Source organism: Varanus komodoensis, unplaced genomic scaffold (assembly GCF_004798865.1).
Source record: "Varanus komodoensis strain SLA01 unplaced genomic scaffold, ASM479886v1 scaffold110, whole genome shotgun sequence".
NCBI classification, from domain to species: domain Eukaryota; kingdom Metazoa; phylum Chordata; class Lepidosauria; order Squamata; family Varanidae; genus Varanus; species Varanus komodoensis.
Window position 1 is genome coordinate 728,611 of NW_025335318.1, and position 24,470 is coordinate 753,080.

General features: G+C 44.3%; 1 protein-coding gene across 1 annotated transcript in view; it reads right to left on the reverse strand.

The window, feature by feature from the left end:
* The window catches only part of SERPING1 (serpin family G member 1), a 24,726-nt gene extending 776 nt beyond the window's left edge, over positions 1-23,950 (reverse strand). Inside the window, exons 1-9 of the mRNA XM_044420811.1 lie at positions 23,898-23,950; positions 23,465-23,537; positions 15,009-15,143; positions 12,969-13,058; positions 10,520-11,021; positions 8,236-8,373; positions 4,665-4,868; positions 2,184-2,326; positions 1,034-1,253 (exon numbers count right to left, since the gene is read on the reverse strand). Coding sequence (XP_044276746.1) covers positions 1,034-1,253; positions 2,184-2,326; positions 4,665-4,868; positions 8,236-8,373; positions 10,520-11,021; positions 12,969-13,058; positions 15,009-15,143; positions 23,465-23,524 — 1,492 coding nt within the window. The 5' untranslated portion in view covers positions 23,525-23,537; positions 23,898-23,950. The remainder of the gene's footprint in view (positions 1-1,033; positions 1,254-2,183; positions 2,327-4,664; positions 4,869-8,235; positions 8,374-10,519; positions 11,022-12,968; positions 13,059-15,008; positions 15,144-23,464; positions 23,538-23,897) is intronic.
* Positions 23,951-24,470: the final 520 nt, after the last annotated feature.

A 24,470-nucleotide genomic window follows, 5' to 3' on the forward strand; every position in this document is an offset into this window, starting at 1 on the left:
CTCCTCTTTCCTCCCCCCCTCCTCCCCCCCCCCCCCCCCCCCTCTCCCCCCCCCCCTCCCTCCCCCCCCCCCCCCCCCCCCCCCCGCCCCCATCTCTCCCTCTCTGCCTTTGGGAAATTCACAAAGCAGAAGCCAGAACAAAGCAAAGCAGAATTATGCTGGAACAGATCTTGGCACAGGTCTGCAAAACTTGGGACAAAGTTGCTTCCTCACTTGAGCCTTGTAGTGCTGCTGAGGCATGACTTTGCTCCGATTAGATGAAAATAAAACTCATGTGGAGGTTCCACAAAGCATTTTGTAGGGTGCTATATTAACCAGCTATAATCCTGACTAACAAGTAAGCTGCATTCTGCAATGGGACTGAGCAATATTAATTAAAAGTTTCCTCTTTGCATTGTATTTTTTCCTGTTTAGAACAGCTGTTGAATTAGTGATGAACCCTTCATCTGTTCCCTGCTCTCTGTATGCTCTTACTGGTATCCTTTCATCATCTCTCACCTTCTTGTTTCTTCCCTTTTCTTGATTTTATAGTGACAAGACATTATTTCGTAAACACATACAAAATCACACGGCATGATAATCTGCTACCAACTGCAGGAGTCCGCAACAGCCTCAATAATGTACTGCCTGTCTTTGGCACTAGGCAGACTGGCACTTCATCTGATTTCTAAGAAAGAAATGGTTGCAAATCAGGTCTGGGGGAAAAATCCAAAGGAACCACTGAGAGAACACTGGAGTGCCACCACATCATTTGAATTTCTTGTAAAAAGCAAGCACACAAAGGATGGCAGTTCCAGAAAAAAGGGCTGGCATGGAAGCAACCCTGTGAAGCTCAATGGGGTGACTGCAGCTTCCTCAGAAAAATCCAGCTGGACTGTGGTGAATTAGGCATACCCAAACGAGGCTGGGTGGTGTGTTGACTCCTTTTCTACCACTCACTGACCTCGCCTGACCTTTATGCTGAAAATGAGCAAGCACTTTCTTACCTGTAGCCACCCTGCCATCCTTGTTTTGTTCCTCTTACTTTACCTACCCATGTCCTGAACGAGTGTTGTGATGTCCTGGGAAGACTCCACCTTGAACTTGGGTATAGTTACTATAGTTGGTTTGAATGGCACATATTCCAGCTTAGACAACACAGACTGGATGACATTTGTGTTGAGACGTTCCTCCACCTCAGAGAGATGCTGAGACAGGGAGCGAGGCACTACGATGACCAGACTCATGTTGCGGTGCAGTTGGAACCGGGCAACCTGGCCAAATAAAAGACCCATTATTTATTTTTATTTATTTTATTTTATTAAAACATTTTTATGCCGCCCCATTCGCCGAAGCCTCAGGGCGGCTTACAACAATAAATCAGATTCACATAAATAAAAATTAAAATATATACATTAGAAAAAAAATACAATATAAAATAAGCCACCCTGGCCAGATAAAATTCAATAATATTAACATTTAAAATGCTGCTTAAATAAAAAGGTCTTCGCCTGGCGCCGAAAAATAAATAATGCCGGTGCCAGGAGGACCTCTCTGGGGAGCGCATTCCATAACTTAGGCGCCATTAGCTTCCTGTCCTGACAGAGCATTCCTTTTGCATGGCCAGAAACCTCTAGCTCAGCATTCCGAGACTTCTCCAACTTTCTTTGCTCTTTTTTCTCTCCCTGTGAAGGGTTTTGTAAGGAAGGCTTTACAGGCATGTCCCAGCTCATTCGCAGGAGCTGGCGCTGTGCAAGGAGATACCCAAGGCTGCCACAACTTGTTCAGGCAGCTGGGACTATAAAACAGGAATACCTTCAGGAACCAGAGGTGAACTACGTGTGGCCCTCAATGTGTTGCTGGACCCACACTCCCATCAGCCCCAGGCAGCATAGCTGATGGTCAGGGAGGGTGAGAGATGTAGTACACCAACAACTGGAAGACCACAAGCACCTCTGCTCTGGATTAGAATCCAGGAGCACACCTGCACCTCTTCTACTGCATAAATCAAGCTGACAATACTGTATTATCATCAGCTTGTTCTTGTTCTTTTTATGTTTTGTTTTCTTTGTTGTTGCAATCAGTCTCTACTTACTTGATAGTGCTGCTTTCTATATATATAGAAATACACATATGATCCATTTTAGAAACAAGCCAGCTGTAAGAGATTGCAAACAGAGGCCTCCCAACCTCATGGGTATTACCTTAGCCTGCAAGTTGTTATCAAAGAAGGAAGCCACTGGATATTTCTTGCTTGTCATCATGGGCACTTTGATGGGAGGGAAGCCTGGGCGGTAGAATTCTTCTGGCTTTGTGTTTTTCACTTTAAATACAGTCTTCCACTTGGCTGGAAAGGTGAAGCACTCAGATCAGAGAGAATGTGTTTACTGTATGTAGATATACAAGCCATATACGAACTTAGGATGAGCCCTGCTGAAGATGCTCATCTCAGTAGTGGACTCAGCTCCAAACACAATTTTCTTGTAAGGTAACTGGATCCCTTGTGCTTAAAAGGTCCCAACAACTAAGCAGATAAGGGGTTAAGGAGGACTAGCCACTGCACTCATGCTAAAGAGGGAGGACCCACATGGAAGCTATAACAGACAGATGTGATCCTGCAGTGGTATCCAGGCAAAATATGCAATACTTTTTTTTTTGTGCCTGAAGATGACAGTATGCATTTGCAGCAAGTGTGAGCTGGTTGCTTTACTAGCAGAAAATGTGAGAGGTCTGAAACAGGAAGCAGCAACTCTTCAAAGCATAAGAGAGGATGAAGTGTTCTTGGACAGAACACAGGAGGCATGAGAAGAACAGGTGCAAGGGGCCACTCCAATACAGGGGCAGGATTAATGAGAGGAGGAGCAAAATGTATGAACAACAGTGACAACCAGAAGGAAGAGATTCAAAAGGCATCCACACCCTGGAACTAAGGAAACCCTTTGAGGCTCCTGCACAGAGCCTTTGGGGTAAGATCTACAGCAGATCTCACAGGACAGGAAGATGCTGGGACCTTACAGAACAGGACCACTCTCTGCAGCAGGAAGAGAACAGCAGTCATGGTTAGTGATTCTATACTGCAAGGAATAGAAGAAGATGGGTGCTGGCCAGATCCATTAGTTTGGGAAGTATGTCACCTCCAAGGAGAACAGATTGGAGATGTGATGGAACAGCTCTAAAATGTATTAAATCCACAGATTTATGACTAATACTGCTAAGCACAGATATGCCTCCTGTGTCAGACTATGAAACTCTAGGAAGGAAACTAAAGGACTTCATGATGATGTGAGCCGCCCCGAGGCTTCGGCGAATGGGGCGGCATAAAAAACGTTTTAATAAATAAATAAATAAATAAATAAATAAATAAATAAATAAAATGGCTCAAGTGGTCCTTTCATCCATCCTTCCTGCCCATGGAAGAGCATTAGGAACAGAAAGAATTCTCCTGGTGAATAACTGGCTACAAAGGTGATGTCACTGGGAGAGCTTTGTTTTTTGGCAGCATGGTTTACACTTTTTGGATGAAGGACTATTGGCAGAATACAGACTGTAACTCACAGAGACTGGGAAGTATGTGTTAAACTGAAGGTTGATCAAGAGGGATTTAAGCTCAGTCCTGGGGGAATGGAGTTGAAAACCCAGAGTTCAGACTACAGATATAAGCTCATGCACTGTAGCAGAAATGGGAGAACAGCTGTAGCGGGGGCTGTTAAAACTTTTAATAACAATCCTGGGAGGTCACTGCAGCATAATATTCAGGGTTTTCAGTGTCTTTATATGAATGCTAAGAATATGGGAATTAAATAGGATAATTTTGAATTCTTGATTCAGGAACTGATACTTGGTGGGATGATGCTAATGAGTGAAATGCAGCAATGTAAGGGTATAACAAAAGTTACAGAAACAGAATTGCACTAAAGGCTAGATATATGTATTTGCACAGAAATTCAAAGAATGAAAATGGCAGCCCTACAGAAAGTCTCTCTATAATGGAGGAACAAATAATAATACTGCTTTGGCAATCTACTATTGAGCACTCTACCAAGAAGATGTGCACGATGCTTTTTGAACAGCAGACTGCAGATATTACAAGGAAACAGGTAGTAGTAATAATGGGGAGCCTTAATTATGCTTACATCTGCTGAACAAAGCTTGCTTGGCAAAGTTTATCTTGAGGACATTCCTGACTTCCCTTGCTGACAGTGCGCTTTTTCAGAGTGGGAGGAGGAGGGAGGGGATCAGGGATCCTTGATGTGATTCTTACCAAGTTAGCTGTCCAAGTGAAAGTTGCAGGTATTTTGAGGCAAAGCAGCCACGCAATGCTTGACTGAGTTCTTGATTCAGTTGAGAACTGAGCACAGTCAAATGTGAGCCATGGATTTCAAGAAAGTTGATTGTAATAGAGTGGTCTGGATTCACACAACAGTCCATCATGGCAAGTGGGTTGTTGTGTGAACTGGGTCAGAATTTCAGTAAGTCCGCAAGTTCTGAAAGGTACACCTCTATTGTAGAAAATGTATGAGGAAAGTAACACAGCCCTGAGAGATGACACGGTGAGGAAAAGGGGAATATTAGATCTGTTTGGGGAAAGTGTTTTAAGGGCGAATATCTGGAGTTATTTTTTCTGGGTGAGCAGTCCTTCAAGGTCAGATGCTGAGTACAGGAGAACCTAGGAACTTGTTACTTACAGCGGAAGTAGACAGCATTGAGCAGCACCATTTGGTCATTTGGATCCAGGTCATTCAAGAGCTTCTTGATCTTGTGGTTAGTATTTTTGCTCACCCATGCATTGATCTCGGTCAAATCCTGATGGCTGTTTTTTGTAAGTGGGAACATTTTGGTTTTATAGAACATCTCCGACTGGTTGAGAAAATCATTGCCCAATGAGAGCTCTGTGTAACAAAAAACAAGGATTGGAAAAGCTAAATTGCTACCCCCAGAAAGTTATGTTCCTGGTATTCGTGGATCTTCCTGACAGCTCTCTCTAGCCCTTGGTCTCCAATGTGGTGCATGCAGATACAACACTGGGCACTTGCCAGGCTCCCTGCACCTCCTGATTTTTATTCTAAGATTTTTTTTAAAGTGTGAAGCTGACAAGATACAAACAAAAGAGCAAAGCTTCTGCACCATTTTTATTTGAGTTCCCAACTGTGGTCTTACATTTTAGCTCCTACCTCTGCCTTGTACTGAGTTTCTGGGCAAGTTGCTTTTCTTTTTACCCCCTGCCCCCAGTTTGCTTTCTGGGAAATGAGTCTTTTGTGACTAGCCATGTCCACTATAACAGCAGTTTCATAAATGGTCAAGAAGATGGCTCCCCGCAAGGCCAACATTTATGAGGAAGTGCACAACACTCTCCCAAAAGTCCAGATAATAACACCACCCCTACAGGGTGGGTGGCCCTGCTATCCCAAGAAACAGCTGTTGCAATAGGATCTGTCACTGCTCAGGAGCACACGATTGTTTTATTTAGATTTTACAATTCAGCATTTCATTTCAAAGACAAAAATTTGTGGTTGGCAGCCACAGCTAATTCAGACATGGAGTTTGGTGCTCTTGGAATCATTCTTTTCCAAAGGATCCCATGATTATCTATAACTATATATGGAAATGTTACATGGGAATGAGTCGACCACATAACCTTTCATGGACAAAATATGGCAATGGCAACAGGTACTAACCAGGATATAAGTATGAAAACTTCTACTTTTCACGAAGCCTCTCCATCCGTGTGTGTGTGTGTGTGTGTGTGTGTGTGTGTGTGTATACAGTGCTTTTTTTGTCATAGAACACACCGGAACAGAGTTCCGGCACCTTTTTTCGACAGATTTTCCAAGTTTTAAAAGTAACTTTTGAAAATTTGATGTTTGGTCCACATGGATTTGAATCGCCCTGTCGAGCGTAGCAGGTCAGCGGCAAAATCATTAAAACAGTGCATGCAGGCTGCTTGTGTGTCGAATCTGATGCGTGTGTACTTTGTCCACACTGGTTGTGATGGCGCTGCTCGGCTTGGGATTGGTCATGTGGTTGCGCGCTGAGCTTACTGCAGGTGGCAACCGTTATGTTTCATTACACAACTGACGTGTGTGGGTGTGTGTACAGTGATTGACTACGTATGAAAGGTAAATAATTTCATGAGTTCCGGCACCTTTTTTCTTACAAAAAAAGCACTGTGTGTGTATGGGTGTTCACAAACAGCATACCTGTCAACATAGAAATGCTAGATTAAAGAGTTCTTAACATATAATCCTGCACTTTATGTTTTCCTTGTAGGAGTAGTAGAATGCCATTCACATGAGGTCTTCACCCAATAAATGCCTTGCATAGAGAAGTCTTAAATCCAGAGATATCACATGAAGAATAGATAAGCCTTGTGCTTAAAATTAAGAAGGTCCTCCCTCCTATAGACATCCTTCACTTTTTAAAAATTAGTTATTTAAGTGCATTTATTTAGACATTTCTACATTGCCTTTCTATATCAAATCAACTTAAGGCATTTGTGCAAAATACACACATAGAATAAAAATGCATGAATAGATGCCTTTAAAAGTTTAAAATTTAAAAAATAGAAAAAGCACCCTGAACAAATGGAAAGATCATTTATTCAGTATAAACAGTGGGAACATATCAATGAAACAGCAACATGAACACATTAAGTAAAGGACATTTGAAACAGGTGAGATTTCAAAGCCTTTTAAAATAGTGGAAGGGAGCTCCATAAGACAGGGCCTGCTGCTGAGAAGTCCCTGTTCTTAGGTCTCACTAGCCTAACTAATTTTAAACAAGGGCCAGCAAGTTGGGCCCACATCCTGGTGTTCTGGGATGTTCCTCAGGGCAGATGGGATTGGAGCTTTTCTGTATCTCCGTAGGTCATTTGGTCCAGCAGCAACCATAGAGTTCTGACCATCTGAATGAACATCTCATCCTACTTTCCTTGAATCCAGTATTATGAACTGAAAGTGCATAATACTGGATTCAGCTGTAATCCACGGATGGAATATGTATCAGGTATAATCCACCACTGTCAACCAAATGTCAACTGCAGCCTAAGATGGGGTATTATGGGAAGCAGAGTGGCAGCAAACTAGATCCAAATGACCCCTCCAGACAGCAACAACAGTGGTCAGGTAAAGCTTGGAACACAGCACTGGCCAGTCCAGGCTTCAACTGCATGTCAGTTTAATTAATGGTATTTTCCTGAGTACAAGAGGCAGTCAGCTAAACCAATGACTTTGGGGGATCCATAGCCCATAAGGGCTTTGGAACAGTTAGAGGGCTGCTCTTGAATTTATCAAGGGACTTAACTGGTTGTATGTCCCCAAAGCAGTGTCTGATTGGTTCAGCTTGCTGCCACTCTCCCATTACTGTGAAAGCAAGAAAAATACTGTGATTTAAAGTTGCATCTGTGAACATCCTCAGTGAAATATAGGCATTCGGATGTTTTTTGTGGAGCTTAGAGGATATTATCATCATCTTTTAATGTTCATTTCTGCCATGAGTGCTGCTAGATTAAAAGATGACTTTTCTCTCTTCTTTTTCTGGGATACTATTATCATAATTATTTTTTCACTCTGTCAATTCCCTCCCTCACTGCTTTACACTCATGATCTTTAAGTCATGATGCATGGGAACTGTTTGTGAAGCAGGAGAATGTAGGCCCAAAGAAGATTTGCATGTCCCCATCCCCTAATAGAAACAAAAATGTGAAAGTGTTGCACTTTGGGAATCGGAGGTGTGACAGGGTGGAAAAAATCTTGCCACAAAAAGGGTATAAATTACATCATCCCTTTTCATAGACAAAAATCCCTTGTATCTTCGCTTTCTCTTGACAAGCCTGTCAAGTGTTGCTGTTGCTAGATTTTACACTTTTCTCTAAGACTCTAGGTGCTCAGGAATGTGCAAAAGGGAACCCCCTTGCTTTTTCTTGAGTTAGCTGTCAAAACTCAGTGTTCCTCTGAAAGGGGGTTTTGGCACAGCATGTTCACAGGGCGGCTTAGCATGACATGTGAATCCACCCTCCATGTATAGTTTAAAGCACCATAAAAGTTCAGTGACACTGATAAATGTGACCATGGTAGAGAAAGAAATTAAAATAGAAGATATCAATATCCCAGGAAATCTATTTTTTCCCTGTGAACCTATTTCACGATATTCAGGAACAGCAATAGTTGTATGTGACTGTGGTGGGAAGCAAAGCTGTATCTTAGCTAGGTCACCAAAATAGTTTGAAATGACTCACCTTGAATCTGCAATTTTACTCACCGGGTTGGTAAAAAATTGCATTGGCTGAGAGCAATGTTTCTGATTTGCTAACAGATTTCAGTGCTTTATGAACACAAGCAAAATTTTCAGGATAGAAAAGCAGATTCTCAAGACGCTGTTTGGTTTCACCGCAAGCTCCTATATGGCAAAGACAAGGATGCATGGAGAAGGTACATGTTATTAGCATGCAGGAGAGGACTTTGCTTCAGCAAGGTGTTAAGGGATAAATGGGTAGGTCCTCTTTCCTTAAGTCAAGAGTTCTCACATTGTCCTTATGACTGTGAATCCATATCCTGCTGATTATATTGTATCATCATACAGTTACATCTGGTGGCTTGTGAAAGTGTCATTGCCTAACATTTCCAAGGAACAGTTGCTTGATATTTTCCCTCAGAAGCCAAGATGCCTCAAAACTGTGTAAACAACGCAGGTAACTTCCACTACATTTGTGATGAGGTTACATTTACATCTCAAAAGTGCAGTATAACGGCAGTGGTAAAAAGGCATACCACCTATATTTTGGATGCAAAATAGGGGATCGGGACAAGAATTGGGCACCTCATTATTGTTGCATTACACATGCAACTTGTTTGTGTCATTGGCTAAACAAGAAGAAGAAGTCCATGCCTTTCGCAGTCCCAATGGTGTGGAGGGAACCCACCAATCCTAGTAACGACTGCTATTTTCGCATGGTTTCCCCAATTAAAAACCAATAAATGAATGGAAAGTTATATTATTAGTATCAATAAAAGATAAATTTATAATGATTATCGTGGCACCATTCTCATTGCTATATCACATTTTGCAGAAAAGTTGTGATATGGAGTATAATTGCACATCCCCCCTTGTAATTTTGAATTATTTTGATGCAATTTTGACCTGAAGCTGTATCTTGGACACTGGAGCCAATTAATACTCAGGACTCAATTTCCTTTTATTAGTGACCCAATTCTGGTAAAATTTAGCTACTTTCATTTCCGAGGCTTTCTCCTTGCAGACCAGCGTAGTTGAGTAATGAACCCTTGCCATCTCACTCATGCTGCGGCCATCTTCCCTCAGCCCTCGTCAGTGCTCTGTGCCCCTAAAACTAACGACTATCAAGATGTGACGGCTAGCAGCCAAAGGAGGTGACAAGCAGCAAGGGAAATGGGGGGCCCAAAGCACCTGGAGGGAAAGTGCTTTGGCAGTGGATGGCCTTACTTCTGTGTAAAGTGAAGTAGCTTTTCAAAAGTCCCAAAATGGAGGATGAAATTGACTAGGACTTTGACAAGGGAGCAATATCAGCATGGGGTAAAGATCTGAGGGCGGGTTTTGTGCTGTTTCACAACAAAGAAATTCTAGAAATGGAAAGGAGAGGTATGTATCCCTACAAATGAATTCTGGGATTCACAAGAGTTTTGAAAAAGAATTCCCTTTGACATTCTGCTATGGGGGGGAGTCTCTCTCCTTAGCCAGCAACCCCTGCAGACCAACTGCAGAAAGGATGCTGAAGTAGGGAATGAAGCAAGAAAGTGTTTCATTACAAAGGTTCCTGTGGTATGAGCTGGAGCTGGCAAGAGGGCCCAGGGAAATGAGGTGGGGGAGTGTGGAACAAGCCACAGTAAGCATAATAATCTGTTGGAGGTACCATGGCAAAAAAGCAATCCATGGTGGCTTTCAGCAGTGTGGCTTAGCAGGACATGCTAACCTGCCTTAAGTATAGCTCCAACCCATGATATTCCCATTATTCTCACAAGAACAACCAGTGCAAACAAAGGCACTTAGCTTCCAGGTACCATAGAGACACCTCCCAGAGAGGCCAAGGAGAAGTGCAAGCATTTTCTTTATGCTGTTGATGCAAAACACGGAAGTCTATTCAGTGTTGGTGAAGTATGGTGCTTAAGCTTAAATGTATGGAGAGATTAATAAAGCATCACAGTCTCCCTACAACAGGCATGCACGACAGTTGTGGGTTAAAGATTTGAAAGGGGTATATTGGTTATCATCTTTGAATAAAAGAAGACATCTAAAAGGAATGATCCATAACTTACATTTTTCCTACATGGAGATAATCTTTGTATCGCAAAACATAGGTATATAGCAACATTTAAAATACAGTGTGAGATTTTATGAAATTATGCAATCAGCTGACAAGCACTGTGACATGTCCTTCTAGCAGAAGGAACACTCATGCTATACATCATACATGATGATAGAGCCCCTATCCCTACAGAGAAAAATATTAACAGATGCAGAGACCCTAAGTTTATAGCAATTAGATACCAACTTGACAGCATGGCCTTACCTAGCAAGAGGTTGGAGAGCATGATTGAGATGCTCATGGGTGAGAAGATGAAGTTAGAGTCATTCTTTTCATGCTGAATTGCTGTTTTATAGGCCTCTATTGCAAATTCAGTTAGAGAGTTATACAACTCTGCTTCATCCTTTGGAGTTGGATCAGTACATGCAGCCCACAGGTTACTGTGTGATTGGCAGTTTTGCGACAGGCAATTGCTATCAGTAGTTGTCACTGCTATTGTGTGAGTTGTGGCAGGCTCTGCTGTGGTTAATGCCACAGGAGACAGTGCAGTGGCATTCTGGCATTCTTGAACAGGAGCCCCAAAGTCATCCGTCTGCTTACAAGCAGTGGTGGTACCACCATCCTCTTCTTCGCCTTCTATTCCGTAAGATGTACGATTCAAGTTAGTAGTGGCTACCCCTTCCTCATGGATCTCTTCTCTTTGATCATCTTCCTGCGCAGTCTTTATTCTCTCAGAGATCTCTTTATCATTGTTAGCTGAAGTCTCCTGTCAAGTAGTAGTATTCATTTTACTATTTGCCATATTCCTATCCTATCCAATAGCCAAAGCTCTCTGGATGGTTCATGGAAGTTAAACCCCCCACAATATGGTCATAATAAAATATAAAGTTAAAACAGCAGTATGTTGTAGTAGTTAGTGTGCATTATGCTTCTAGCACTATTCAGTTGGGGTTCTTTCAGACAAGACTTTTGCATGTCATCACCCTGCCTGATTCACAGTATTTTGCAAGGAAGTTCCAATATTGGCTTCCTCAACTTCTAACCTTCCCATTTTTTCCCTCCTGCTTCTTCTGTTTTCTTACTGCAAGAAAACCATTTAAAAGGCAGAACAGCTGCAAAAATTCCTTCTTTGGTTAGCACAGGAAAACAAGCACGCCCTGCATCTGGAAGCACCTGGTGAGAGATCTGGAGTGCCTCCAGTTGGGCTTTTACCTTTCATCCTGCCTCATTCTCAGAATTTAACAAGGACAGAGGGTCAAGATGAGGCCATCCTCCACTTGTGACCCTCCCATCTTCTCTAGGTACTTCTCTCTCTGTCTTTTTTTACTGAGGAGAATCTGTCAAGGAGGAAGAGACAGCATGGCTGCACAAGGCCATCTACCCATTATCACAAGAAACCTTCCATTTGGAAATGCCCCTGGTCTTTTTCTTAATCAGGAAGAGTACTATATACTTCTCTCTGGCTCCTAACAACTATTTCTTGACAATGGAACTTTGAGAATAACCTGCTTGGTTTCTTTTAATTTAAATCACCTGTGTGACAGCGATCCTTGACAAAACCCTACCTCATGGCTTTGGCAAAATTTTGTCCTTTCACATAAAAGATGCTCTAAGGGTCACCATACAAGCTATGTTAAGCGTATCATTGTATTCAACGTGATTGTTTTCCAGGAACAAAGAGCAGGTGCATGGTGCAAGTTTTCCTGAGGAAGACTGCAATAGGCTTGGATTAGAGCCACTCTCTCCCCCTCTGCTACAGTCCACAAAAAATTGGTCTCTCCCCTGAAGCTTCTCTTTGCCATGGGATGAAAGTTCCCATCGGTGCCAGTGGGGATTTCCCCTTTACCCCAATGAAAATAGCAACTTCAGGAGGGTGATTTGTGTTGGGACTGAGGTAGAAGGAGAAAGGTTTGAACTCCTCCGTTTTCCACATGATCTTAATCCAAATAAAGCTTCCCAGGCCAGCTATTTTTCCTTTCTTTTAAATCAACCCAACCCAACCCAACCCACTTTGAAGGCAACAGCACATTTAATGTATGGTGTAGTCAGTCCTATTGCTTTCTGGGTTGTTTTTTTTTTTTTTCCTTGACATGTTAATCTGTAGGGGCAGCTTTCAGAGGGGAACCTGATCAGGTCTGCTGTTTCATTGATCTGCGTTCCTTCTGTTCAAATTGCTTGCTTCTAGACCAGACTTTTCATGAGAGCAACTTTTTGAAGTTCTCATAAAATGACAACCATGCGGGAGGACTCACCCATTCATAAACTGGCTGGCATGGTAAGCATGGCCAGTCACAAAATATTCATTTCCCAGAAGGCAAACTGATGAGACTTAAAAAAAAAAAGAAAGTAATTTGCTTAAGAAATTCAGTACAGGGCAGAGGTGTGTTCTGAGCTCCAAAACACAAATTCACCCCTTTGAACCTGAATAAAGATTGTGCTAAAAGAGAGCCCTTTGGTTTGCACCATGCCAGCCTCCCTGATTCACCCTGCTCCCACCCATTAGCCTTAAGAAACAAAATTCAAATCTTAAGGTCAAAAATATCTGGAGGGCACAAGGTTGTTCCCGGTTGGCATCCGGAACACACAACAAATGCCTCATTCAGGATGAGGAAGCAATTCAGTTTTAAGCATGATACATTAAATATGATTGTTGGTCCAAAACCAGAGGTGAACCATAATTAATTCTCCTTCTATGCTGGATTATGGTTCATACCATAATTCGAAAAATCAGCTTCTTTGGAAGAATCTTGAAGGTGAATCCATTTCTCTCAGTACCCTCAGGTCCTTCAGAATTCCCAGCAGCCTGAGAAAGAAGGAGTTCCAGTTTCTCTCAATAATGTGGTCTGCACAACATGATAATCCCACTGTGGGTGACAAGCCATCATGGGTTGTCATAAGAACCTGAACCAATTGTTTCGGGAAGCCTTGTTCATGGGCAACAAGTCACTCTGACCACCCATAGATCATTCTTGGAGTTGTTCAACCTACAACGGCTTGTCATATTGTCTAAACCCAGGCAACCGACCCCTTTGTGGCTTGTGGGAAGCAGCTTGCAGGCTACTTGGCAGAAGCAGCAAGCCCCTTTTGCCACTCCTGCTACACTAGCTTGGGCCACAGCAAGGGCCAACTGCCCCACTGATGCTCACGTGGCGTGGCGGCGTGGCCATCAGTGGCTTGGTGCTCTCTTTCCTGGATCATTGGCTCTTCTGCACTGACTGCGGCTCTCCCCCTCTCTTCAGGATCTCTGATCTGCCAGTTAGTGACAGCCCCTTCAAAGTAGCTGAGCAGGAGGGACTGCGTCCAGTTTGCTCCCTTTTTAGTGCAAGAAATTTACACAAATGTCTCAAACATTTTGAAATTAATTTTTAGAGTTGCTCATACAATGTGCACTTGCATGGGTCCAAAAAGGGCAAACTTGCCTAGGCAATGTCCTGGAGCTAATCTGCTGTCCAAGTAGAGCTGCTGCCTCTATCATGGGCATCGACTTAAAGAGCCCTCTAGCATTTTCTTTTCCCTTCACTTTCTTTAGACAGAGTCACAAGAGGCTAGTAGATCACCTCCTTCACCATGAAGGGGGTGGAGTGTTGTGGGTTTGTTTGCTTGTTTGGGATTTGGGGGTGGGGGTTCGAGCTGACTCTTACAAGTTTCTCACAAATGTCCACCTTTTCCCAAAATTTTAACGTGTGTTTTTTTTTTTCTGAGAGGGTTATCAGACTAATATGATAGTGGCATATAGAGTATGAAAAACCTTCCCTTCACAGTATCTCTTACTGAAACTTGAGGTACACTTGTGTGCATTATACTGTGTTGGAATGATGGGGTAGGAAATCAATCTCAAATATAAAGTATGTGTAGAAGACTGATTTCCAGGCACACACTTTAAACTATGGGTCTATACTTTAGTTAACCTATTGAAAAGCCATCATAGTCCTTCCCACCATTTTGATTTAAATTATAGTAATTATTTCTAAATCTGCATCTATGTCATATCCATCTATCCACAAATTAACATATACAAATCAGTGTCTTCTTTTGCCCTTTTTACGTGATACAGTTTCTTCTTTTCAGCAATAAATACCTTTGGATGCCAGACCACCACAATACACGGTGTTAGACCTGAACGAAGCAGGTATGTGAAGAACGGTGGTCACGGTGTCCTTCAGTTTGATCCTTGGAGCTCACTAACTTGGGGCACAAGTACATGAAGATATCTGTAACCTTCAGAGGATTATGGGCAGGGGGTTAGTGAGTACAAGGGGCAAAGGTCACCTCTGTCTTACTCCCATCCTGTAATGCAGTTACGTGGTTATCTGCTTGTGCTGCTTTGGAGGAGGAGAAAAGGAGGTGGAGGTATAGCTAGGGTGTATCATAACTTGGCAGCACTAATTTCATCTGTGCCCTCTAAACCTCTTTTAAAAACTGTTTAACTTTGTATTTGGTATATTTTAATTACATTCTGACAGTATTATGCTAATTGAGTGGCACAGAAATGCTTTAAATAAATATAAAATAAAATAATAAATAAAATAAAATAAACCTCAGTGACCTCAGTAAAGGAGCCAGTGCAGTTGTTTCTGACTGCAGAGTCCCAACTTTGATGTTGGAGATGGGACTCCAAAAACTCATTTGGCCCTCTTAGATGCTGTCTATGGGCCACAGGATTGCTCTGCCTGGCATAATTCTGTAAGCCAGGGAAATAATTGGTTGGACTCAGTCACACCTTCACAACCTGATCAATAAGTAACAATCTCACCTTTATGAAGAGGTGTTTGACTGTCTGTATGACATTCCAGAACAAGCCATTTCCCTTCTTAGGCTCATCTGTCCCCACAACATCTTGAGGGAGAGGAGTAGTAACTGCATCTGTTATTCTGCCATCTTCCACCTCCTTGATAAAAAAATATTGTGGAGAAAGAAATCCCCATTAAATCAGTACATGTACTCTTGTTTATCAGATCTAATACATACTTCTGGAAATGGTGCTATGATTGGGAAAGGTTCTTGCTCTAATATGAATAGAGAGTCCAAGTGATGGTTGCAGTTAGATTCAGAGATGTGTACTTAACTAGTAATGGCTCCTTGTTGCTCAGATTCTTTATTTCCATCATCCTGAAAGGCAAGAAGGGTCACAGCTTCCTTTTATTGACCACCTATCACCTTCTTTATGCAAGATATCCCAGGGAAACAAATCTACCAACAGATGGATGGAAGTTCCTCACTGAGACAGAAACGATGTCCTCAGCTGTGTGGGTTCTAGCCTCCAAATTGATGCCATTCCCTTATCTGGTCTTCATAAGTTGTTTTACTGGATCACACTTCTAGGGCAGGACAGTCACAGGTGCACAGAGATTTGTGAGTCCTTGGAGTTACTTCATGAAAGGGAGGAAAAGGGATCTAAGCTTCTTCTGGTCTATAGTCTGCAATCGGATGTATGAAGTATAGAAGGGGGGAAAAACTCCACTAAATAAATCAACTTTCTCCAACCTAGTATGCTCCAGCTCTTGTTGGACTTCAATTCCCATCAGCCTCAGATAGCTTGGATGTTGGGGAGCTATAACCCAAAACATTTGGAAACCCCTTGGTGAAAGACACCAAAATGCTGAGATAAATCTATTCTATCTGCAGGGATGGGCAAGTTATGGTCTTCTAGATGTTTTGTCCTACAACTCCCATCATCCCTCACCCCTCACCACTGGCTGATGGAAGTTGCAGCCCAAGATACTTGAAGAACTACAAGTTACCCATTCCTGATTTCCTTCTACTGGAATCAATGAATATGTTTCCTATTTAAACAAAAACTGTGTGTGAGTTATGTTCTAACTCTAGAAGTAACAAGCAGCACTGGCAGCTAAAATTTTGCAATGTGTTTTGAAACAGAACCAGTCATAAAATGAGGTAGTTCATTTCTGTTCTAATCCAGCTATTCCATCACAACCTGTTAAAGAAGCTCATTCATTCTTTTATCTCTAACATGGAGATAAGGGAAGGAACATGGAGGAAAGAAGGTCAATCTTTTAAGCAAATAATATTGTTAGAAGACGTATTCAAGGGGAGATAGATTCCCATGCAAAAGATGGATTTCCATGGCGTGTTATGTTCACACCATGCTTTACCACTATGCTCTTGGGAAAGCTCTTCTCACTGTTGGCAGCTGGTACCTTGAAAAGTTGGAGTGCTACCAGGTCCACCTACTTTGCCAAGCCAGTCCTACTAGAGCATGGGTCCTCAAACTAAGGCCCGCGGGCAGGATTCGGCCCGCCATGCCCATTTAACTGGCCTGCTCCAGAGGTTTTGCACTCACTGTGTGTGGGCGGGCAGCTTGCTCGTGAGGAAGTCGTTTTGGATTCGCTCGGAGAAAAGGATCTCCTTGTGAGCAAGCCGGTGCTTCGCCGTGCGTGTCCTCCCCTGCCCCTGCCTTGCCCCCTCACCGACCTGCGCCCCCACCCCCCGCCGGCACCGCCTTGGCGGCCTGTGCCTACTGCTGGCACCTGTCGACTGGCCCCCTGTTGAAAGAGCTTGAGGATCTCTGTACTAGAGCCCGGTGGGGGGTGAGGCAGTGCCTGGCAGGCTGGCCAGGAGTAGGAACCTGGCTGGCCAAGGGTCAGCTCCTGGAGCAGATAGGTCAGGGGACAGAGTTCATAGAAAGCATTCTCTTCATCTGCATGCAGGGCTATTGCATGTGCTTATAAATTCTCTGGCATGCTAAACAATGTAATCTATACCAGCTATCTGGCCCCACAGTTCCATGCAAGATCAACTATAGAGGTACTCCAAACAGAAAGATACAAATAAGAAGAAAAACTTCATAAAGGTGAGCCAAAAGAAAAATTACATTATAGACTGATTACATTATATCCTTTATATGATCAAGGGATTACGCATGTGCGTAGAAGATCTGGGAAACATATAACTATTTAGAGAAAGGTATTACCAAAGTCCAAAACACAGCCAAACATCTGGCCATTCTATCTTTTCCTGTGTACAGACAGAGGTCACATAATATATCAAGTTTTATTTATTTATTTTATTTATTAAAACATTTCTATGCCGCCCCTTGCCAAAGCCTCGGGGCGGCTCACAACATTGAATAAAATACACAATAAATTTTCTTTCTTGGAATACAAAAATACTGCAGGCGAATGACAGGGGAAAGGCTGTGCTCTTTGTCCATGCTCTTTTAGGCTTCCTAAAAGTGCTTGGCCACCCATTGCTACAGACTGCTGGACTACAGGGAGACAAGCAAGTTGCCCAAGGCCACAAACCAAGTACTTACAAAGCAGAGGCCAGGTCTGTGCCCCAAACATCAAACTACATGTGACAAGAAGGACCTTGGCATTGTTGTAGATCACAAGCTAAACATGAGGCAACAATGTGATGTAGTAGCTGCAAAAAGGGCAAATGCTATTTTAGGCTGCATTAATGGAAGTATCACTTCCAAATCACATGAAGTACTAATTCCCCTATACTTGGTGCTAGTCAGACCTCACCTGGAGGACTGTGTCCCGTTCTGGGCCCCACAGCTTTAAAAAGATGCAGAAAGCTGGAAAGGGTTCAGAGGAAGGCAACAAGGATGATCCGGGAACTAGAAACAAAGCCCTATGAGGAAAGATAGAAAAAACTGGGCATGTTTAGTTTCCAGAAGACTGAGGGGAGATAGGGTAGCACTTTTCAAGTACTCGAAAGGCTGCCACATAGAAGGACATGATCTCTTCTCGATCATCCCAGAGTGCAGGGCGTGGAATAATGGCCTTTAGCTGCAAGAAACCAGATTCAGACTAGTTACTAGGAAAAACTTCTTCACTTTTAGAGCAGAACAACAATGGAACCAATTACCCAGGGAGGTGCTGGGCTCTCCCGCACTAAAGGCATTCAGGGTGCAACTGGACAGCCATCAGGGAGAGAGATCGTGCTGCACTAGTAGGGGGTTGACCTGAGGGTTTTCTGGGCCCCTTCCAACTCTGTTCTGTGATTCTGCCATTTTCTACTGCAATAAAATGTTCATTTTATAGAAAGCAAATTGGTGAGGCTGAGAGACAAACAATTTGCCCAAGAAATTAGATTTAAAAGCAGGTGTGGGACCTGAGCACCAAAACATTATTTTTGATCCCACATCCTTTTGCTGCAACAGAGCATCTATTTCATATTTATTTATTTATTAAAACATTTCTATGCCACCCCATTCACCGAAGCCTTGGGGTGGCTCACAACATTAAGTTAAAATACAAACATTAAGTTAAAACATTAACTTAACATAACATTAAGTTAAAATCTTTGTAAAATACAAAAATTAAGTTAAAATACAAAAAATAACAATATAAAATAAGTCGCCCTGGCCAGATAAAATCAAATAATATTAACAATTAAAATGACACTTAAATAAAAAGGTCTTCGCCTGGCGCCGAAAAACAAATAACGACGGCACCAGATGGACCTCTCTGGGGAGCACATTCCATAGATTAGGCGCCACTGCAGAGAAAGCCCTCCTCCGAGTACCCACCCTCCTAATTTCTTTCACGGAGGGTTCCCGGAGAAGGGCCTCTCCCGCAGATCTCAAGGGGCAGGCAGGCATATATGGATGTAAGCGCTCCTTCAGGAAACCAGGACCCAAGCCATTTAGGGCTTTATAGGTCATCACCAACACCTTGAATTGGGCCCGGACTTCAATGGGAAGCCAGTGAAGCTGACGGAGAACTGGAGTCATGTGAACATAACGCCCAGTCCCCGTCAGCAGCCTGGCAGCTCTATTTTGAACCAATTGAAGTATCCGGACCGTCTTCAAGGGTAGCCCCACGTAGAGCGTGTTACAGAAGTCAAGGCGGGAAGTCACCAGCGTGTGTGTCACTGTCGCCAGGCAGTCGTACTCCAGGTAGGGGTGCAACTGATGAATCAGCCGAAGCTGAAGGAAAGCGCTCCTCGCCAGTGCTGTCACCTGAGCTTTCAGTGAAAGCTCCGGGTCAAGGAGCACTCCCAGGCTGCAGACCTTGTCCCTAAGAGGGAGTGCAACCCCATTTAGGACTAGGTTCAATTCACCCTCTCTGAAGCCCAATCCGCCAACCAACAGGACCTCCGTCTTGTCTGGATTGAGCTTCAGTTTATTGGCCCTCATCCAGCCCATTACCTCGGCTAGGCACCGGTTCAGTACAGCCACTGCCTCACCTGGATTGGTTGAGAAAGAGAGGTAGAGCTGGGTATCATCAGTGTACTGATGATTCCGCAGCCCACACCTCCTGATGACCTCTCCCAGCGGTTTCATGTAGATGTTGAACAGCAAAGGGGACAAAATGGACCCCTGCGGTACTCCATGGCATAGCTGCCATGGTACAGAGCCATAGTTCCCCAGCACCACCTTCTGGAACCAGCCATTGAGATAGGAGCGGAACCACTGCAAAGCAGTGCCCCCAGCTCCCAATCCCGCTAGCCTATCCAGAAGGATACCATGGTCGATGGTATCGAAAGCCGCTGAGAGGTCCAGGAGAACCAACAGGGATGCACTCCCCCTGTCCTTCTCCATGCACAGGTCATTGTACAGGGCGACCAAGGCAGATTCAGTACCGTACTGTCCTTTAAAGGTGCAGGCACCTGACCCTCCCTTAGAGAAGCGTTAACCACTTCCAAGATCCAGATCCCAATCCCGTGCTTGGAATTATTTATTAACCAAGACGGGCAAGGGTCCAATAGGCAAGTGGTGGGACGTACTCGTCCAAGCACCTTGTCCACATCATCGGGCCGCAATAACTGAAATTCATCCAATAATTCTGGACCAGACGGCAGCATTGGTGTCTCCCCAGAAACCTCTGATTCACTAGTGGTGTCCAGCTCGTGACGAATCTGAGCGATTTTCTCCCTGAAATGCCTGGCAAAGTCGTCACAGCAGGGCTTTGAGGGTGGAACCAGGTCTTCCTTAGGACCTGGACGAACCAGGCCTTGCACCACTCGAAAAAGCTCTGCCAGACAGCATTGTGAGGAGGCAATGGAAGCGGAAAAAAACCTCTTTTTCGCCACCCTCACCGCCACAGCATAGGCCCGACAGTGGGCTCTCAAGTGTGTTCGGTCAGATTCATCCCGTGATCTCCTCCACCTATGCTCTAGCCGTCTCCCAACCTGCTTCATCACCTGCAATTCAGGTGTATACCAAGGGGAAGAGCGGGCTCTGCCCGGTGGGAGAGGACGCTTAGGAGTGATCGAGTCCACAGCCCTGGTCATCTCCCCGTTCTACAGTTTGACCAAAGCCTCGACAGGAGCACCCGTCTTGTCAGCCGGAAACTCCCCCAGGGCCTTCAGGAATCCATCCGGATCCATCCGGCTCCGGGGGCAGACCCACACAATCAGGTCAGCACCCTTGCAGAGGGAGAGGTCGCTCTCAAGCACAAACCTCACCAGGAAGTGATCTGACCATGACAGGGGAGTCAAACGTAAATTCCTCACCCTCAGATCCCCCTCTTCCTGCCCCGTCGGGAAAACCAGGTCCAAAGTGTGTCCATGTCATGGGTCGGGCCGGTGACATGTTGAGACAGCCCCATGGCCGTCATGGAGGCCATGAAGTCCTGAGCCGCCCTGGTCAGACCAGTCTCGGCATGGAGACTGAAGTCCCCCAGCACCACCATCCTGGGGGTCCTCAACACCAGGTCCGAGACGGTCTCCATCAGCTCAGGCAGGGAGACTGTTGGGCAGAAGCGTGCATGGTACACCAACAGAATCCCCAATCTGTCTCAGTCGCCCAACACCAAGTAGAGGCACTCCAGCCCTGGTCTCAAAGGGAAGGAAGTCCCGTGAGAGAGATGGAGGCTCGGTAAACCAAAGCGACCCCCCCTCCCCTCCGGGTGTGAACAGTGCTGAACCAGATAAAGTAAGACAATTAATTGCCCATTCAAAATCATCCCCATTCACTTAGTTTACTTCACATTAGTTATCTACTCAGATAACCCCAAATAAATTCAAGTAATTTGCACCTTATCCCAAATGAATGTTCAGTCCTTGATTAATTTCCCACCCAGATGTAGGTTTAAACCAAGTCCACCCAAAATTTACATCCTATTCAAATTGTCTTCAAACCAGTTTTGCCTCAGATAAATTCTCCTTAAATCAATTTATTTCTCTTTGCTGCCCAAGTTCCAAAAGAAGGAAATAGCATTCAGATTATTAGCCAACTCAACCAATGTAGTGCATTCAACCCTGCCCCAAACTTTACAAAATGGGCACCAAGGAGATTTTCTTCCCTCTTCCCTCTTTCACCTTGTTACAAAAGAGATGCAGTGTTCAAATTGTGCACTATGGCAGGGGTTGAGAATTGTTTTGGCCAGGGGGCAACTTCCAAATGGAAGAAGGTTTTGGGAACACATGCCAGCAGTAGCAAATATGTGAAAGAGCAGGTGCATAGGACTGAAATACAAAGATGTCTCAAGTGTGAAATAGGATTAATAAATGTAGAGATTGAAACTAAAGTTTCAGAATTGAACTCTGTTGAAACAGAGTGGATGCCGGCATAGCACCCACAATTCTTTGGGTTGCCAAAATTAATTAGCATATCAACAGGTTTCAGTAGGTTTCTTCTGCTCTTAGATTTACGCCATTTAAGGAAAGTAAGTGCGGATGTCTTTAAATATTTATAAGTATTCTAATGGAAATATCTACATAATAGAACACTGAAATCATATTGTATGCTTTAATGTTTTTTCCATAATGTTTTTCTTGTCAAATAATTGGGTTATATTAGAACAAAAAAATAAACATTTGATATTTTGTTCTTTACCAGCTCTAAGTAAAATAACTATGCTAGGTAATACCATTTTCTAGGGCACCTGCATTTTTCTAGTGCAAACTAAAAAGTCTTCCTGAAAACCCGAAGCACTGAAAGTACGACACAGGGTTGTCTAGAACCTTCCTACTCCAGATAAGACTGTTATGTCCAGGGTCTAAAATCATCAAGCAGCAATACTGTTGACAGGCTGGCTGGTAAATATTGGGCAAGCCTGGGGCTCAGTCTTGTCCAGGAAAACATCGCAAACATGGCCCACCCTGGAGATGGCTGCATCTGCGGTTCAGCGCTTACCCTGTGAACTAACTGGGCTTGCCATATTCTTGGGTGCCAGGGTGGGCATTCAGCCAGCCAACCAACATGGGGGCAGAAGGGACAGAAGATTTACAACAGTGTTTCCTTCCTAAACATATTTTCTGCATTTTAAGATCTACGGATTCTGCTGGAGTAAACTTTCTAACAAGCAGGCTTAGCCTACCTTCGACAAGATAAAGACAGCACTCTGAGTATGCCAGAAGGGGCCTTCCTGTCAGTGAACCACTGTGCCCTAGCAGTGGGTGAGAGCAGGCATGCTGCTTGTTGGAGTGAGGTGCTTGCTCTCCTCGCTTTTTCACTCTGGAACGACCTATCCTTCAATTGTGTAAATGGGGACAGACTTCCAGCACCACCTCATTATGAGGACCCTGACATGGTTGTGCATGATAGGAGTTCTAGGAGCCTGGCATCCTTGCTGCCTCTGATGCTGGAGGTAATAAGCACAGATAGCTTTTCTCTGAGTAGAGTGACCTACTCAGCCACCACACTCAGCCTCTGGGGCCTTCCTCTGTGCTAGCCCTAAGGGAGGCTTGGAGAGTGACAGCAGGGGGGAGGGCTTTCTCTGAGGTGGCCCCCATCTAGCGCCAAACTTGCCAGTTTGTTACCTGGGGCCTGTAAGGATTATCCTGGTGATTGTTTTCCTTTGCAGAGTCTTTTTTCTTTACTGTATTAGATTTTAATATTATTTTGCACTGCATTGTATTATTTCATTTTATGCACTGTACTAAACCACTCCCAGAACTTCAGCTATGGGGCAGTGTAGAAATGAAATGAATAAATAATAACAGCAGCTTTTTCCACCATGATTTTTCTAATCCTTTTGAAAAGCCACTCATGTTGATGTGCATCACCGTGGCAGCAAACGCCATGGTTTAACTCCTTGCCCCTGCCTAGCCTTCAGAGCAGGTCTGTCTCCTTGCAGCACTACCTGCAGATATGTTCACCTGTCCTGTGAGCTGCAGTGTGTCCAGGTGTTCTATAAGCTCCAGAACCGGTATCACGCCCCCTGAAGAATTAGGAGATCACCATACATACCAATACCATGGAGGGGGAGATCCTGCCTGTTGCTTCTTAATAAGGGCATTGGGGCGGAGCAGGGCAAGGCCAGGAGGCAGTAGGTGCAAACCGCTGCTACTCACCTGCGAGAGATCCGCTATCACCGTGGTGACCAGGTAGAGCAGGATCAGCCAGATTTTCATGGTTGCAGAGGTCCTGCGGAAGACACGCGTGTTTACTCCCAGCAGAAGATGCCCCTGGCTCCACCCTGCACGACACTGAGCGGTTCCTCACGAGAGGCATCTGACGAATCGCCCCCCCAGGCCCGTTGTTTTCTCCCTGCCTCGACCCCTCCCGCGCTCGCAGGCGCTTCTCTCCCACTTTTCGCAATCTCTGATCACGTGCCTGAAGAAAACTTTAGTTTCGCTCTCCTGCGGGGAATTCCATTTTCCAGCAACTCTTGCTGGGCAGAAGCAATCGGAAGGAGTGATGAAATAAGAAAATAATCCAGAGGGGATGGGTGGGGAGGGTAAGACATTTCTAAAGAGCAGAGGAAATAAGGAGTCAAGAAATTACCGTTTCTGCACGAAGTTCTTCCAACTGTTGTGACATACCTTATCTAAAGCTGCCTTCTCAGAGGGAAATGGGGGGATGAGAAGAGCAGGGGCTCTCCATCCCATTGGTTGGCTGCAGGCAGCGGCCCGTTAAACATTAAGCACGATTGATTCCCTGAGAGATGCAAGTTCCCGTAAATCATGGCACAGGACAAATGGTCATAGGCCAGTTCTGGGAAATACACCAATCGAACTGGTAAGAGGGGTAGCACTGGTAAAGAAAGCCTTTAAGGGGTACTTTCTGACAGCAAGCTTTCTAACTGAGCCGCGTCACCTCTTTAAATGCATAGGAAAAGGCAGAGAGGAGCCATGCACAGATTCCCAGCCAGCATAACTGAGCAGAAGGGTAAATTTCGAGGTGCCTCCATCCAGTTTGCATCTGCTTAGCAGCTGCAGCCTATCGTGTCTTCCCGTCCGGGTACGTATGGGAAAATGCAATCACGATTAACAGGCACTGAAGGCTTTCTGAACTTATCCACGTATTAAATCCAGAGCTGGCAACTTCCCGCAGGGCAAGGGCTACTTTCCAGGCTGG